General features: G+C 56.4%; 7 protein-coding genes across 7 annotated transcripts; 3 read left to right on the top strand and 4 right to left on the bottom strand.

Annotated features, from left to right (window-relative positions):
- Window positions 1-173: 173 nt before the first annotated feature.
- Window positions 174-1,358, top strand: BDY17DRAFT_314552 (putative Zn-dependent hydrolase/oxidoreductase family protein; the record flags this gene model as incomplete). Its single annotated transcript, XM_033735828.1, has 1 exon — window positions 174-1,358. The coding sequence occupies one exon, from the start codon at window positions 174-176 to the stop codon at window positions 1,356-1,358; it is 1,185 nt and encodes a 394-aa protein (XP_033594103.1).
- Window positions 1,359-1,794: 436 nt separating this feature from the next.
- On the bottom strand, window positions 1,795-2,505 carry BDY17DRAFT_306907 (uncharacterized protein; the record flags this gene model as incomplete). The annotated part of the gene is made up of 1 exon (XM_033735071.1): window positions 1,795-2,505. The coding sequence occupies one exon, from the start codon at window positions 2,503-2,505 to the stop codon at window positions 1,795-1,797; it is 711 nt and encodes a 236-aa protein (XP_033594102.1).
- A 292-nt stretch (window positions 2,506-2,797) lies between these two features.
- BDY17DRAFT_13236 (S-adenosyl-L-methionine-dependent methyltransferase) lies at window positions 2,798-3,757 on the top strand. Its single transcript, XM_033729425.1, has one exon. The coding sequence runs from the start codon at window positions 3,028-3,030 to the stop codon at window positions 3,718-3,720; it is 693 nt and encodes a 230-aa protein (XP_033594101.1). The 5' UTR covers window positions 2,798-3,027; the 3' UTR covers window positions 3,721-3,757.
- A 37-nt stretch (window positions 3,758-3,794) lies between these two features.
- BDY17DRAFT_244421 (uncharacterized protein) lies at window positions 3,795-6,344 on the bottom strand (the record flags this gene model as incomplete). The annotated part of the gene is made up of 2 exons (XM_033730529.1): window positions 3,795-4,210; window positions 4,268-6,344. The coding sequence occupies 2 exons, from the start codon at window positions 6,342-6,344 to the stop codon at window positions 3,795-3,797; spliced, it is 2,493 nt and encodes an 830-aa protein (XP_033594100.1).
- A 551-nt stretch (window positions 6,345-6,895) lies between these two features.
- BDY17DRAFT_289152 (uncharacterized protein) lies at window positions 6,896-8,859 on the bottom strand. The gene has a single exon (XM_033732310.1). The coding sequence runs from the start codon at window positions 8,773-8,775 to the stop codon at window positions 7,033-7,035; it is 1,743 nt and encodes a 580-aa protein (XP_033594099.1). The 5' UTR covers window positions 8,776-8,859; the 3' UTR covers window positions 6,896-7,032.
- Window positions 8,856-11,145, bottom strand: BDY17DRAFT_289151 (uncharacterized protein). The gene has a single exon (XM_033732309.1). It carries the CDS (start codon window positions 11,067-11,069, stop codon window positions 9,183-9,185), a length of 1,887 nt encoding a protein of 628 aa, XP_033594098.1. The 5' UTR covers window positions 11,070-11,145; the 3' UTR covers window positions 8,856-9,182.
- Window positions 11,146-11,302: 157 nt separating this feature from the next.
- BDY17DRAFT_289150 (uncharacterized protein) lies at window positions 11,303-13,443 on the top strand. The gene is made up of 7 exons (XM_033732308.1): window positions 11,303-11,596; window positions 11,819-11,947; window positions 12,007-12,012; window positions 12,112-12,269; window positions 12,332-12,420; window positions 12,470-12,566; window positions 12,617-13,443. Exons 1-7 carry the CDS (start codon window positions 11,536-11,538, stop codon window positions 13,058-13,060), a joined length of 984 nt encoding a protein of 327 aa, XP_033594097.1. The 5' UTR covers window positions 11,303-11,535; the 3' UTR covers window positions 13,061-13,443.
- Window positions 13,444-13,552: the final 109 nt, after the last annotated feature.

The raw sequence follows: 13,552 nt of genomic DNA, 5'->3' as shown, positions 1-13,552 counted from the left end.
TCCTTCGTCCCTGGGATTGGTCTCGCGTTGCACTGGTCATGCGACTCGCTCCTGTTGTTCGGAAAACAACAACATATACACGACTCGCAACTCCCTCCAAGTCAGGACTCTCGCGCCATACTGGTCACCAGCAGCTGCGCACTTTCTGTGCCAGCAGCATCCACTACTCAGGCATGACATCAGCTTTACTTCACGCCGTGGTGGGCTCGCCCCAGACTCCATCCGCCAGACCAGCAGACGCGGCACACAGAAAGCATCACAAGCCCAACGGCAAAGGCTTCCAGAATCCCTGGGCATCGTACATTGAGCAGAGTGGACCACAGATTCTCCTCAAAATCCTCGGCATGCGCATTTCGGGCAAGTGGAAAGACCCAGATACCACTCCTCCGACAGTTCCTGTGCACAAGCCAAACTTCCTCCCAACACGAGAAACAAAAAGCTTGAGGACGACTTGGCTGGGGCACGCCTCATTCTATGTCGAGTTCCCCGGCGGTTTGAGAGTGCTGTTCGACCCCGTTTTCACCGAGCGCTGTAGCCCGTTTTCTTTTCTCGGCCCAAAGCGGTACACTCCCGCCCCCTGTCAAGTCGAAGACCTCCCATATGTCGATGCGGTCTGCATATCCCACAGCCATTACGACCATCTCAGCCATCCCACCGTCGTCAAACTCGCCAAGAAATTTCCCAATGCCCAATTCTTCGTGCCGCTAGGTAATCGGACATGGTTTGAGAACAGCGGAATTCGAAACGTCACCGAAATGGATTGGTGGGAGGAACGAGAATTAACTTTATCTGCGACCGATTCCACCACCAGTGCGCTAGAAAGGGATAATAGCAACCCTTCTCAACCCAGTGATATCCGCGCCACCATCGGCTGTCTTCCATGCCAGCACACGAGCGGACGTACGCCTTTCGACAAGAGCCGCACGCTGTGGGCGGGCTACTCCATCACTTCCGGTGGGAAAAAGCTCTGGTTCGCCGGCGACACCGGCTACCGAACCGTCCCCGAGACTCAAACCACCGAGTTCGACTACAGCGAGAAATTCGACGATCTGCCCAGCTGTCCCGTCTTCAAGGAAATTGGCGAGCTCCGCGGCCCCTTTGACGTCGGTCTGATTCCAATCGGTGCCTACGACCCCAGATGGATCATGAGCCCCATGCATGCCAACCCCTACGACTCGGTGAACATCTTTGCCGATTCCAAGTGCAAGACGGCGCTGGGCATGCATTGGGGCACTTGGGTGTTGACCTCGGAGGAGGTCTTGGAGCCGCCGCGGTTGTTGAAGAAGGCACTCGAGTGGAAAGGGTTGGACGAGAAGGTTTTTCATGTCTGCGACATTGGCGAGAGCAGAGAGTTCTGATGCTGGCATCTGTCAACGCCTTGGAATTTCGTCCGGCGACTGCGCTGAGGATCGCGGCTCCGCGGATACTCATTTCCGCACTGATTCGTAGTTCACCATGTCACCTCCACGACCAGACATCAAGTCTCATGCAGTCGCAGACACAACAGCTTATGATACACATGGAGCCACCGTCAAATATGTCCCGAACATGCGGCTCCCTAGCGAGACCTCATCGCCACGACCAATTCCGCAGAATGTCGATTTCGGCCAGACACTGAGATTTGCGAAGCCCTGCAGTTCGTGTTCGCACCGCTTGCCCGGCTCGCGATCAATACGAGCAGTCTAGGTTGCTTCCAATTCCGTAATGGATCTTCGATGGTGGGCAAGTTGCGGAATCGTGCACAGGTGTATCGTCGTGCGAGGAATCGGATCGTGGTTTCGAAGGATCAAAGTCTCACTTTAGCTTCGCCTCGCTCACCGGACTCCACGCCCATGCAATAAGCTCGAGATGCTGGGATGTCGGTTGCCCATCCTGGCTCCATAGCTCGTTGGAATCCCACGAGGCTGCACCGCTTTCCTTGTCTGTCGGCACAAGATTATCAAGGCAGTCATATCGCAATCTCTCCCAGTCCGCTTCCTTGGGCTTCTTGTCATCGACCAGAGTATTAGCAAGCCTCTTGCCTTTTGGCAGCTTTGCATAAACCTCGGCGAATTTCCGAGCGTTGTCAGATAAATCCGCACCCACGATGCGCGCGAGATATCTCTCCACGCACTCCTTGCTAAGAAGAGGCTTGAACCCATCCCTTCGCAGACTCTCTTTCTGCTCCGGATAAGTAACATCCAACCAATGCTTGAAAACAGCCATGGCCTCATCCATATCCTTGAGCCCGGCGCTTCCTTCGACTTTCTTCTTCATCGACGGATGATGCTTCGCGCGATGATACATTGTGTTCACCGTTTGGAACTGGTAGGTGAGCGAGCGATCTTTGATCAAGTCTAGAGTCCTGAGAGCGGCAGCCTTGTCTTTGAAGCCTGTGCCGTGGATTGTGGTTGATGGATTGTCGTCGGTGTACAAATGCGAGTCCTTGGGAGATTTGGTCTTCTTGTATGGCGCTGCATTGGATGCTCGCTGTTGCGAGGTTTTGGCGGTTTGGGTTTTAGGCATGTTTGCGGCGAGGCTGGATATTGAATTTCTCGACTGACTATGATGAAGATGGCCTTGCCCATTGCTATTGATTACTACAACGGGTGAAGTCCGCATCAATGACGCTTGCATTGGGCCAGAATAACTCGGATATCTTCTCCGCAACAAAGAAGACACGACCACTCTACCACATTCAGCTCTCGCCAACTCCGATCAAGTGGCTGCACTAAAGTGTGACTCAAACGTTAGTCCCCTCACTAGGTTGCAATTCTACGAGTCTGTGCCAATCATTCGCCTGATTACCATGCATCTCTATAAGGACTCGGAGGACGCGTCTGCGTCGTACGGTATTCGGAGTTTCAACCGGCCGTAGCCTTCGGAACTCCGCCCTCTCAGCTCGGACATACGATACGCCCAGCCTTATATAAAGCGACGGCGGTCCTGCAGCTCTTGTGCTTCAAGCAACAGAGGCTAGACACCTTCAGGTCCATTCAACTATACCCAACAAAGCCCGACCGTCTCTCACGGTCCTCAAAATCCACCATGGCCGACGCCCAAATGCCCGACCCTGTCCTACAATCCGCATTAGACATCTGCGAAGCCGCGCAAACCGAAATCGTGCAATCGAACAAACGCCTCGCCGACGCAGCAACAAACACAATCAACTCCGGCGTCCCGCACGAAATCGCCGTCTCCCCCGCGCACGGCCAATTCCTCGCGCTCCTCTGCCGCGCCATCAACGCCAAAAACGTGCTCGAGATCGGCGTCCTCGGCGGCTTCTCGACCATTTGGTTCGCGGAATCTCTGCCTGGCATTCACGTCACGGGCATAGAGTATGATGCGAAGCACCACAAGGTGGCGACGGAGAACACGAAGGGGTTAGGGAATGTGGAGTTGTTGCTAGGCGCTGCGCTCGATGTGCTGCCGCGACTGGCGGAGCAGAACCGCGTGTTTGATTTTGTGTTTATCGATGCTGCGTGGGAGGAGCAGGCGCAGTACTTTGACTGGGCGGTGAAGATGACGCGCAAGGGGGGCATCATTTACGTTGACAATTCGGTGCGGCAGTTGACGGAGAGTAGCGAGGAGGAGCGCAGGCCTGGCGCGCCGGCGGTGGCGTTGATTGAGCATGTCAAGGCTGACAAGCGGGTGACTGCCACGCTGATTCCGACGCTCAACACGCACAAGAAGGAGCTGTTGGAGGTGGTGGATGGGTTCTTGTTCGCTGTCGTGCAATGAAACGAGTCTATGATGCTGGCTGTCAAATGCTAGCTTTTCCGCACGCATATCTATTCCCCTTTCCTTCCCCCCGGCTATGCAAGCGAAGCAACCTTGGTGCAAATCCAAGTCGAAGCATACATATTCACCCGATCCGTGCAAGTGCCCACAGGAATGCGAGCAGCAACTCTCTTACAGCTGAACCCATTGCTCTCGAAAGCGCGAATATACCACGGGTCCAGCCCAGCGGAGCGCAGGAGGACTCGTCCGCCTTGCTTGAGCGCGCTATTCACCACCTTCACCTGCGCATCTGCTTCCGGGCCGGTCGGGTTGAACCAATCCATGCTGTCCATTAGCACGGCGATGGTGAGGGATTCGGGTTGCATGCGTGCGAAGACTTCAGAGAGCTCGTCGGTATGGATGCGGAGGCCGTCTAGGGCGCCTGGTTGGGAGAGTTTGGCGTGCGCCTTTGCGCCGAGATAGGTTGGGTGGCATTTCTTTGTGTATTTGCCTGCGAGGGTTTTGGTCAGTTGATGGCGAGAGGACTGAAGTCTTGACTATCACTTACCCAACAGACACACGAGGTAATAGTGGTTATCTTCGCTCACGAGCGTGTGATTGACGACCGGATCCAGAGTTTGCACGCCGTAATTCCAAATGGCATGGCCGCTCTTGAGAGCACTGATGCTGCCAGTGTTGTCCAAGCCACTCTGATGCTTCCCGTCGGCGGTTGCCTTCGCGCCCTTTGCCAGCTGAAGTTGTTGCTGGTAGTCGTTCTCAATCATCGCTCTTTGCTCACTCGGCACGCCCAACGCCTTCCACAAGAAGCGCTCGGATCCAATGACGAAATAAGCCAGTAGCTGGGAGAGAAGGACCCGGCGGACTCGCTTCGACCAGATCTCGCGCTGCTCGTTCATCGTCTGCGCCTCTGACAGCCGGGACATATCCTTGCGGATCCCGAGCGCTTTTCCGAGCCATGAGATGAGGCGGAGGGCATGTCTGCTGCCACCCGTGAAGTACAGACCTTTTCCGCCAGGGCTAAAGGTCGACTGGCCCACGTGCAGCCAGTAGTCGAAAGCTTGGCTTGACAAATGCGGCGACAAGTTGGTGAGGAGAAGTTGTTGGAAGTTCTCGTGCTTGCCTTCGCCAAAGATTTTCCACATATCCTCCTGGTCAAGGGCCTTGAAGGCAGCTACTTTGAGCTCCAGCAAGTGATTTTGAGCCGGGTTAAGGTCGACGGCGTGGACGCGCTTGGGCCGCTCCAAACAGTAGCTCAAGATGTTGTCGCCCGCACTGGTAATGGCCAGGATCACATCATCGCCCGTGATCTTCAGCAGCCGCGAGTCCACCCTCGAGTCCTCCCAGGTGAAGGCATAGATGTACTCGTCCTTGAACTGGCGATGCTTGGGTAGCGTATCGTCATAGTAGATTCGAGTCTTGTTGTTTTGGTAGTATGCTGCCGGCAGTGGCAAGCTAGCTGCCAGATTGACCACAGCCGTATCGTAAGCCTTGCTCCTGCGCTCCGTGCTCGAACTCCGACGCGGCTTCGGGGGGTTGACACTCTTGGCGTGGACGTCCAGCGCAGAGATGAACGGACTCTCAGTCACCGCGGCGTCCAGAGCCTCCACGTGATGCATAGAGCTGCTGGTTCCTCGGGAGCAGCCAACAAAGATGTAGTAAGGGATGCGGAGTCCGAGCAGGCGACATCGCTTGTTGGTGCTCAAGATGGTTCCGAACTTGTACTCGATGTAATCCCGTCGAGCAGATTCCAAGTTGACTCGGTCGAGTTCGAACCACGTGCGCCAGAACACGCGGCTGATCCACATGCAATGTCTGTCAATGGCGCCGCCGATGTAGTTGCGGCTCTGGAATTCGATTTGGTTCTGAACGTAGAAGTCGACGACACCGACGATGCCATCCGCGGCGAGCAGATTGGTGATGCTGTCGACTGCGGAGTGGAACTCTGGAATCATGCTCAGACTGTAGGACATGGTCAGGAGATCGGCGCCGACGGAGTCTTTGGCGTCTTCGTCGTATGCGGATTGTCCAATGCTGAAATCCCGCCTCGACTCCTCCACGCCCGATTCGTAGTCGGCCAAGTTGAAAGTGCGAGCGTCCTGACATATCACGTGAACGTTCTTCCAGCCCAGGCGTTGGAAGCGTTGACGAGCAATCTCACAGAGAGAAGTGCTGAGGTCGACGAGATAGATGGCATGGAAGTAGGTGGGGACATCCAGTTGGCTTTGCATCTGTTCAATGTTCCATCCCGTGCCACCTCCGATGTCGACCCAGATGGGCTTTTGACGAATCTGGCCCGCTTCACATCTGTATTTGACTTGTGCGGCCACCAGAGCTAGCATATCTTCTCTTCCTTGGAGTAATTTGCTCCGGGTGATGTCGTAGATGCTCGCCTGGGACTTGTAGAAGCTCTCCAGAGCATCTTGCTGGTTCCCGGTGCCATCTCCAGAATGGGGCTTCAGGAAGCAAGAATAGGCGAAGGTGACAAGATGGCTGAATGTCGCGTAGGACTTTCGGAGGAGGCTCAATTCGGTGAAGGAGAGGGCAACGTAGGCAACGAGGAGGACGACCAAACAAACTGTTGGGAGGCTGACCTGAGCCAGTGGCTCAAGGAACAGCGAGGACATGGTAGCGGGGGAGAATGACACGGAAACTTGAGCAGAGACGAGGAGCACGAGGAAGCAGAGGAAAGAGAGGAAAGAGGAGGAAGAGGGACCTTATCTGAATCTCTCACAGTGGATCCGCGTGCCAGGCCAAAGTCAATGGCTTTTTTCGCACGCGCACATCGCAGCGGGTAACAACTGGCGATCCCCCAACCACGGCGCCCCGGGGGGTAATAATGTCGTTGAGAACAAGGGGACGAGGGGGCTTCGCGCGGCCCTATCAGAAGCAGGCACGCTCGCGGCAGAAAGGACGGAAGTTACGAACACCAGCTGGCCTCGCTGGCGTACCGACGAAGACCGTGGGGAATGGGAAGGCTTCGCGTGGATGGAAAGAGGCGCGACGAGCCTGTAGAATGGCGGAGGAGGGGCACGAGCTGGCGCGAGATGCAGCGGGTGAAGTCGCGTCGAGGGCGGCGGCGGCCAATCAGAGCGCGCAAGGGTCCACGTTCCCGCTTCCCCTCCATCATAAGGCTCGACTTCACATGAAAGGCTCCGTTTCGGTTGTCGACCCTGATCGCGACGTCACGTCTTGAAAAGCCGCTTGGCATGAGCTCGTGTGAAAGTAGCGCGTGCCGGTAGATTTATATGGTCAGATTCTGCTTTGCCAGATGTCCACTGAACTACGACTAGAGTCATTCGATTGTCAGACACATCACTCATCCTTCATCTTCTCCCCCAATGCCTCTTCCTCCGCCTCCTTACGCTCCATCTTCTCCTTGTCATTCTGTCCCTTTGGTTCAGCACGATCTGTAAAACCCTCACCTCTCAACACCCCCATTCCCTTCCTCATCATAGCCCCTTGCACAGCACCCGGCCGAGCCTCGTAAACGACGTTCAATAAAGCCAGGCTGGCGACGAAAAGAAGCACATCGCCATTCTTAATCCCCTTCCACCAATGCCTCTTCTTCCCCACTTTGTAAAGCGAGTCGATTGAGAGGCGAGCAGAGTACAGAAAGTTCCCGCGCTCCTTCGATCGGGCAACGAAGGCCCACAGGCCGCCGATGAAGCCGCCAAAGAACCACCGCTGGGTCGGGAGCAGCGAGCGAGGCAGGTAAATGTTGAAGAAGCAAATCGACGCCCACGATGACCCGATGGCGCCGGTGATGAACAGTGCCATCCGCAAGATGCGCGCGGACAGTCGGTTTAGGAAAGTCTTGGGGTCCTTGAGGAGACTCTTGTAAGCCAGGAGAGCGAAGGCGCCGTAGATTAGAGTGAAGAAGCGCACGATGCCCGGAAAGGCGCGCACAAAGTATTTGATATATGTTCGCAGACATGACGGGTCGTGAGGGTGAAGCACGGCGCACGATGTGAATGCCGTCGCTGGGTGTGCCGGCGAGGTCAAGGGAGCCACCTTCTCCAATTGCGCCGGCAGGGCTTCCTTAGCCCCAGGAAAGAGAATCGGCGAGAGGAATGGCGGCCAGTTCAGTTTGCTAATGGCCGCCAGCGCATCGACGATGTCGAAAGTCCCCGGCCACGGCCTGTCGCGGGCATAGTCCTTAGGCCGGAGTTGGATGTACTCGGGACTTCGTTGCATGATGAACTTGCCGTAGTCGGCAGGGAAGCACGAGCGATCAAAGACGAAGGCGTGTAGCAGCTGGCCACATGCGAAGGGCATGATCATCCAACTGCCAAACCACCAAGGTCGCCCGCTGCCTCCGTCCTCCTCCGACTTCCATAGATATCCCCCTTCCTCGAGCGCATTGTACCCGAACTCCAGACTTCGGGTGAAGACGTAGATGGCGATCGTGATTCGCAGTTGGTCCGCCGGGCTCACGCCCAGAAAGCCTCCCGCCAGAGCAGCGCCGACCGAAGGCGTGTAAGCGGACGTGAGCAAGCGGGCGATCTGAGGATTTCGCTTCCGGAACGCAACAGCATTGTCGTCTAGCAAAGACGCTCGCAAGCGATGGAAGAAGCGATGCAACAGCTTGTGGAAGAGCAGAATGCTGGAGAAGCTGAGAGCCAGCCGAGCATCTCCGAATCGCACCGCCGTGCTTTCCACCCTCCTGGCCCCTCGCCGCTCTGCCAACTTGCGCATGAGTACGCCATACCCCTTGAAGCCCAGGTAGACTCCCACAAACACCCTCAGCGCCGCCCGCAAAGCCTGCACATTATCATCCAACCGTACTTCCTCACTGTTGATCGGCTCCGAGCCACGGCGCGTGGACGACGCGCGCTGGTCTCGCTGCCCTGTGATCTTCTCGAAGCGTCGCGGCGACGGCGTGTGTTTCTGGATGCCCGCCGGGGCGCGCGAGATGAGGTATTGATGGAGGAGTTCGTATTCGCGTGGGGACAGGGTGTATCGGAGCGCGGTGCGCGAGATGGGATCGAGCGGGCGCGGTGGGGAGCGATTGCGGCGCCCGCTGCCTCCGCTCGTCGAAGAGCTGGGTGAGGACATTATGGTGATGGCTTGGCGGGATACATTGATGAAAGAGGAGAAGCTCGCACAGCTCGAGGCGCAGAGGTGTTGTATCGCGTCGTGTATCGTCGTCACAGATGGCAGCCAATTGGCGCGTCTCGTTTTGTTATTCAGCCGAGGCTGGCGATCCTTCCACCCAAAACGGGAACGCATGTGCTTCTTCCCAATGGGGAATTGCCAGAGAGTGATGAGGAGAGCCAAGTTATATCTGATGGGCCTCTGTACATTTCACCATGTAGCCTCGCTGCATACATCAGGTTGATATGTACATTTACTCAACATGCGTATATACTGCGGCGATCATAATCGCAGTGGCTGGGGCGAGCCCATTCCGTCCATGCCCCGTAGTAAATCTACAAAACCCCCACCCCGTTAACTGTTGAAGCTCAAGTCATCACGTACTTGGGGCCCTCGCCACCTTGCGGCGTCTGCCAAGTGATGTCCTGGTCAGGGACCTTGATGTCGCACGTCTTGCAGTGGATGCAGTTCTGCGAGTTGATCTGGAACCGCACGCCCAGCTCCTTCTCCTCGTCTTCCACATACTCGTACACCCCGGCAGGGCAGAAGCGATTTTCAATGCCCTTGTACTTTGGGTATTCCAGCTCGGCATGCTTCTCCCAGTCGGCCACTTGCAGATGGACGGGCTGGTCTTCTTCGTGGTTGGTGCCCGTCCGGCTGACGCTGGTCAGGATGTCGAAGGAGATCTTGCCGTCCGGTTTGGGATACTCGATCTTGGGGCAGTCGTCGGCCAGCTTGGTGGCGGCGTGATCACCCTTGCCGTGCTTCAGAGTCCAAGGAGTATACCCGCGGAAGAGAAAAGCTTCGAGTCCAGAGTAGAGGATGCCACCGTAGAGTCCGAGAGAGGTGTGGAAACTGGGCCGCATGTTGCGCACCTGCTTCAATTCCTTCCAGATCGAGCTCTTCCTCAGCTTGTCCTCGTAGTCAAACAAGAAAACTGCGGCCTCGTCTTTCCTCTCTGCCAAGGCCCCATACGCTGCCTCTGCTGCCAGCATGCCCGATCGCATGGCTGTGTGTGTGCCCTTGATCTTGGGAACATTCAAGAAGCCGGCGGAATCGCCAATCAATGCACCACCTGGGAATGCGCATTTGGGGATGGACTGGAAGCCACCTTCGTTCAGTGCTCGTGCGCCGTAGGTGATGCATTTGCCACCTTCGAGATAATGCCGGTACATCGGGTGCTGCTTCATCTTCTGAAATTCTCCATAAGGAGCCAGCCACGGGTTCGCATAGTCCAAGCCGACAACAAGACCGATCGAAACCATGTTGTCTCCAAAGTGATACATCCATCCGCCGCCGTATACATCTTTGGGAAGGGGATAGCCCATGGAATGCACACACAAACCTTTCTCGAACTTCTCCGGATCGATCTCCCAAACCTCCTTGAGCCCAAGGCCATATGTCTGGGGCTCACTGTGCTTCCGCAAGTCGTACTTCTTGATGACTGACTTGGTCAAGCTTCCGTGACAGCCTTCAGCAAGAAGCGTGCAGCGAGCGTGGAATGCCATGCCTCTCTCAAAGGACTCTTTGGGCTTGCCGTCTCTACCCACCCCGAGGTCGTTCGTCGCCACCCCTTTGACTGCGCCGTCGTTGGTATACAATACCTCGGAAGCTGCAAAGCCCGGGAAGACCTCCACGCCAAGCTCTTCCGCTCTCTCACCCAGCCATTTGGTGAGTTGGTTCAGACTGATGATGTAGTTGCCGTGGTTGTTCATCTGCGGTGGAGCAGGTAAAGCGTAGCTGCCAGTCTTGGTCAAGAAGCGCATCTTATCCTTGGTGGCGGGTGTGATGTCTTCGAAGCGGTTCGGATTGTCCTCCGAGTTCCAGTCGGGCAGCAGCTCATTGAGAGCACCCGGTTCGAGGACATTGCCGCTGAGGATGTGGTCGCCAATATCACCCGCCTTCTCGAGGAGCAAGACGCGGAAGTCTTCGTTGCCGGCTTCGTTGGCGAGTTGTTTCAGGCGAATGGCCGCACTCAGCCCCGCCGGCCCTCCTCCCACGATGCATACGTCCACCTCGTCCGATTCTCTTTCTGCGTTCAAATGTATATCATCGACGTTGGCGTAGCTTCTGGGGGTGGTGGTGCTCAGAGCTCTTCGCTGGCCAGCAATAAATGTAGCTGGAAGACGGGCGCGAGGGGTCACACGATGGGTGGCGGTAATGGAGATGAATCTCGAGCTGGCGACTGTGAACGTCCTACTGCCCCGCATGGCCTGCTGCCGAACGGGAGCGAGGGCGATACGTGGCAGCGACATGACGGGCGAGGGTGGAAGAAATGCAAGGCGACAATGCCACTGTTCTTGAGTTACTCGTGCACGACAGAGAGCTGCATCAAAAGGTGGTGTTGCTTCTCCCATTACATCAACCTGACCGAGGCAACATTAACTGGCCGCTGATTGGCTGCCTTACCGAAACGCTCGGCATCCCGTGACTAGCGCTTCCGCTTCTTGGCGGCTTTTTGCGACCTCTCTCACTCCAAACACTCACACACTCACTTGCTTCACCGACTCCATCACCTCTTCCACTGCTATCCATTTAGCGCCACGCATCTCCGAGGGCTACTGGCCATACACAAACCCTGCTTCCGTTTCCCCGGCTCTCCGCCGCTACATCTGAGAGGCCCACTGCCCCAAGGTTTCAAGGAGGACGCGTGCGCCTCACTCTTCCATCACTTCATCGCCTCTCACGGAAAGGATCTCTTCCGCACCCCCGCAAGCCAACATGGCAGAACCTACGTCGGTGTCCAACACTCGCCTCTACTTGGGGAACTTGCCCAGAAGCGGTATGTGGACCATCTATGAACCATCCATCTGCTTTGCGCGCGCTCGGCCATGGCTTTGCGATTAGGACTGGCTGAGCCTGTGTCTTCCTGCTCGTGACTTGTTCCCTGCCAGCCTCTCTACATCCTTGCCTGCCACACCGCTGGACCCGGAGCTGGCGGATCGCTTTCGCAGGAGTTCTGACTAGCGGACCTGGCATCGCTGACTGGACCGTGTGAATCTAGCTACCAAGGCCGATGTTGAGAACCACTTCAACACCCATGGCACCGGTGAAATTACCGAGATCAAGCTCATGAATGGCTTTGGCTTTATCGAGTACAAGGATGCGCTGGATGCGCGCGATGTCGTACCCGGTATGTCTCCTCTCGCCCTGTTGAGCTCGTTGAAGCTTTTTACTGATCGTAACTTTTAGCTTTTCGTAAGTTCCCGACCGTTCCACGTTTGCTGCCGTCTCGACTTGCGCTTCACACCCTACCAACCAACATGCTCTCTTTTACTGATGTTCATCGCTGGTCAGATGGTTCCGACTTCATGGGCGAGCGTCTCGTTGTGCAGTTCGCTCGAGGTGGCAATCGTCCCCGTGATGACTTTCAGGCCCCGCGTCAGGCCCCACGTCCACGCCGTACTGTCCATCGCATGACCATCACTGGCCTTCCCCAGGAAACCAGCTGGCAGGTAAGTGTGTTCTGCATGCATCCACCCCGGCGGAACTATGCTGACGGAGTGTATGAATACAGGATCTGAAAGATTTCGCGCGTCAATCCGGTCTTGATGTGGTCTACAGTGAAGTTGGCAGAGACCGCGACTCCAGCGGCAGCACGAAAGGGTGAGCGATGATCCGACACAACTCAAGTGCTTATACTGACTGCGTCAAGTTTCGTTGAATACGAGACGGCGGCCGATCTTGCTGCAGCTGTGGAGAAGCTGGACAACAGCCAATTCAAGGACGCCACCGTCCGCTGCATCTCTGACGTGAGTCTTCACGGTACAATTAACAGGCATGCAGAAGCTGACTGATGTAGCCCCAATCTGATATTCCACGCCCTCGCGAGCCTCGCTTCCGTTCCCGCTCTCCTGGCTATCGTGGACGTGGCTACGGAGGCCCGCCCCAGGATGACTACTACGACCGTCGTGGCCCGCCCCGTGGATACAGCCCCCGCCGTGATGACTACCGTCGTCGTACTCCTCCTCGCGGTGGCTACTACGATGACCCTCGCGAGGACCGCTACGGCCCCCCACCGCCGCGTCGTGGCCCGCCCATGGACGACTACCCTCCCCCACCCCGCGGCCGCTACCCGGATGATCGCTACGGCGCCCCACCACCAGCCCGCGGCTATGGAGAGCCTGAGCCGTACGTCAATGGGCACGGAAGGGAGCCCTACGGTCGTCCTCCTCCTCCCCTCAGCCCTAGGAGGGAGGGTAGGGGCTACGATGGAGGATACCCCGAGCCGAGGCGCTACTGGTGAATATCGTCCTTTCTTTGATTGTCCTCGCCCCAGTGCTTTTCGTCCGCGTCGTATTGGCAAGCACTAATCACCAAAAAGATTGCCTTTCGGATGAATGGCATCGGCCAATCGGCGATCAACTTGCATGCAATTAACGTCGAGGATGGAAGGGGGGGATTTATAAGAGGGTCGATCCGGCGCACATCCACGGCGAATGCAGAGTGGTTTAAAGATCGAGATTGAATGCCCAGTGTGTGGTGAACCAACTGGACGTTGCTAATTCCACATACGCCCATCGGCAGCCAACGTCACATCTCTGCAACTTGGCTGTCCCGGGAAGTTTTATTAGGCGGGCAGTGTAATTGTTTTGATAGTATCGACGTATCAAAAGCAGAATTGTCCTGTCTCCCATTCTAAACGTCCACGTAGGCAGGTATAATAAGATGGGAAACAGCAATGTTTCGACCTGGAAACGCTGCGGCGTGAAGTCATATTGCTGCCTCAGGCCATCAG

The sequence above is a fragment of the Neohortaea acidophila genome (genome assembly GCF_010093505.1).
Source record: "Neohortaea acidophila strain CBS 113389 unplaced genomic scaffold BDY17scaffold_1, whole genome shotgun sequence".
Classification (NCBI taxonomy): Eukaryota; Fungi; Ascomycota; class Dothideomycetes; order Mycosphaerellales; family Teratosphaeriaceae; genus Neohortaea; species Neohortaea acidophila.
This window is presented reverse-complemented; position numbering and strand designations above follow the sequence as displayed.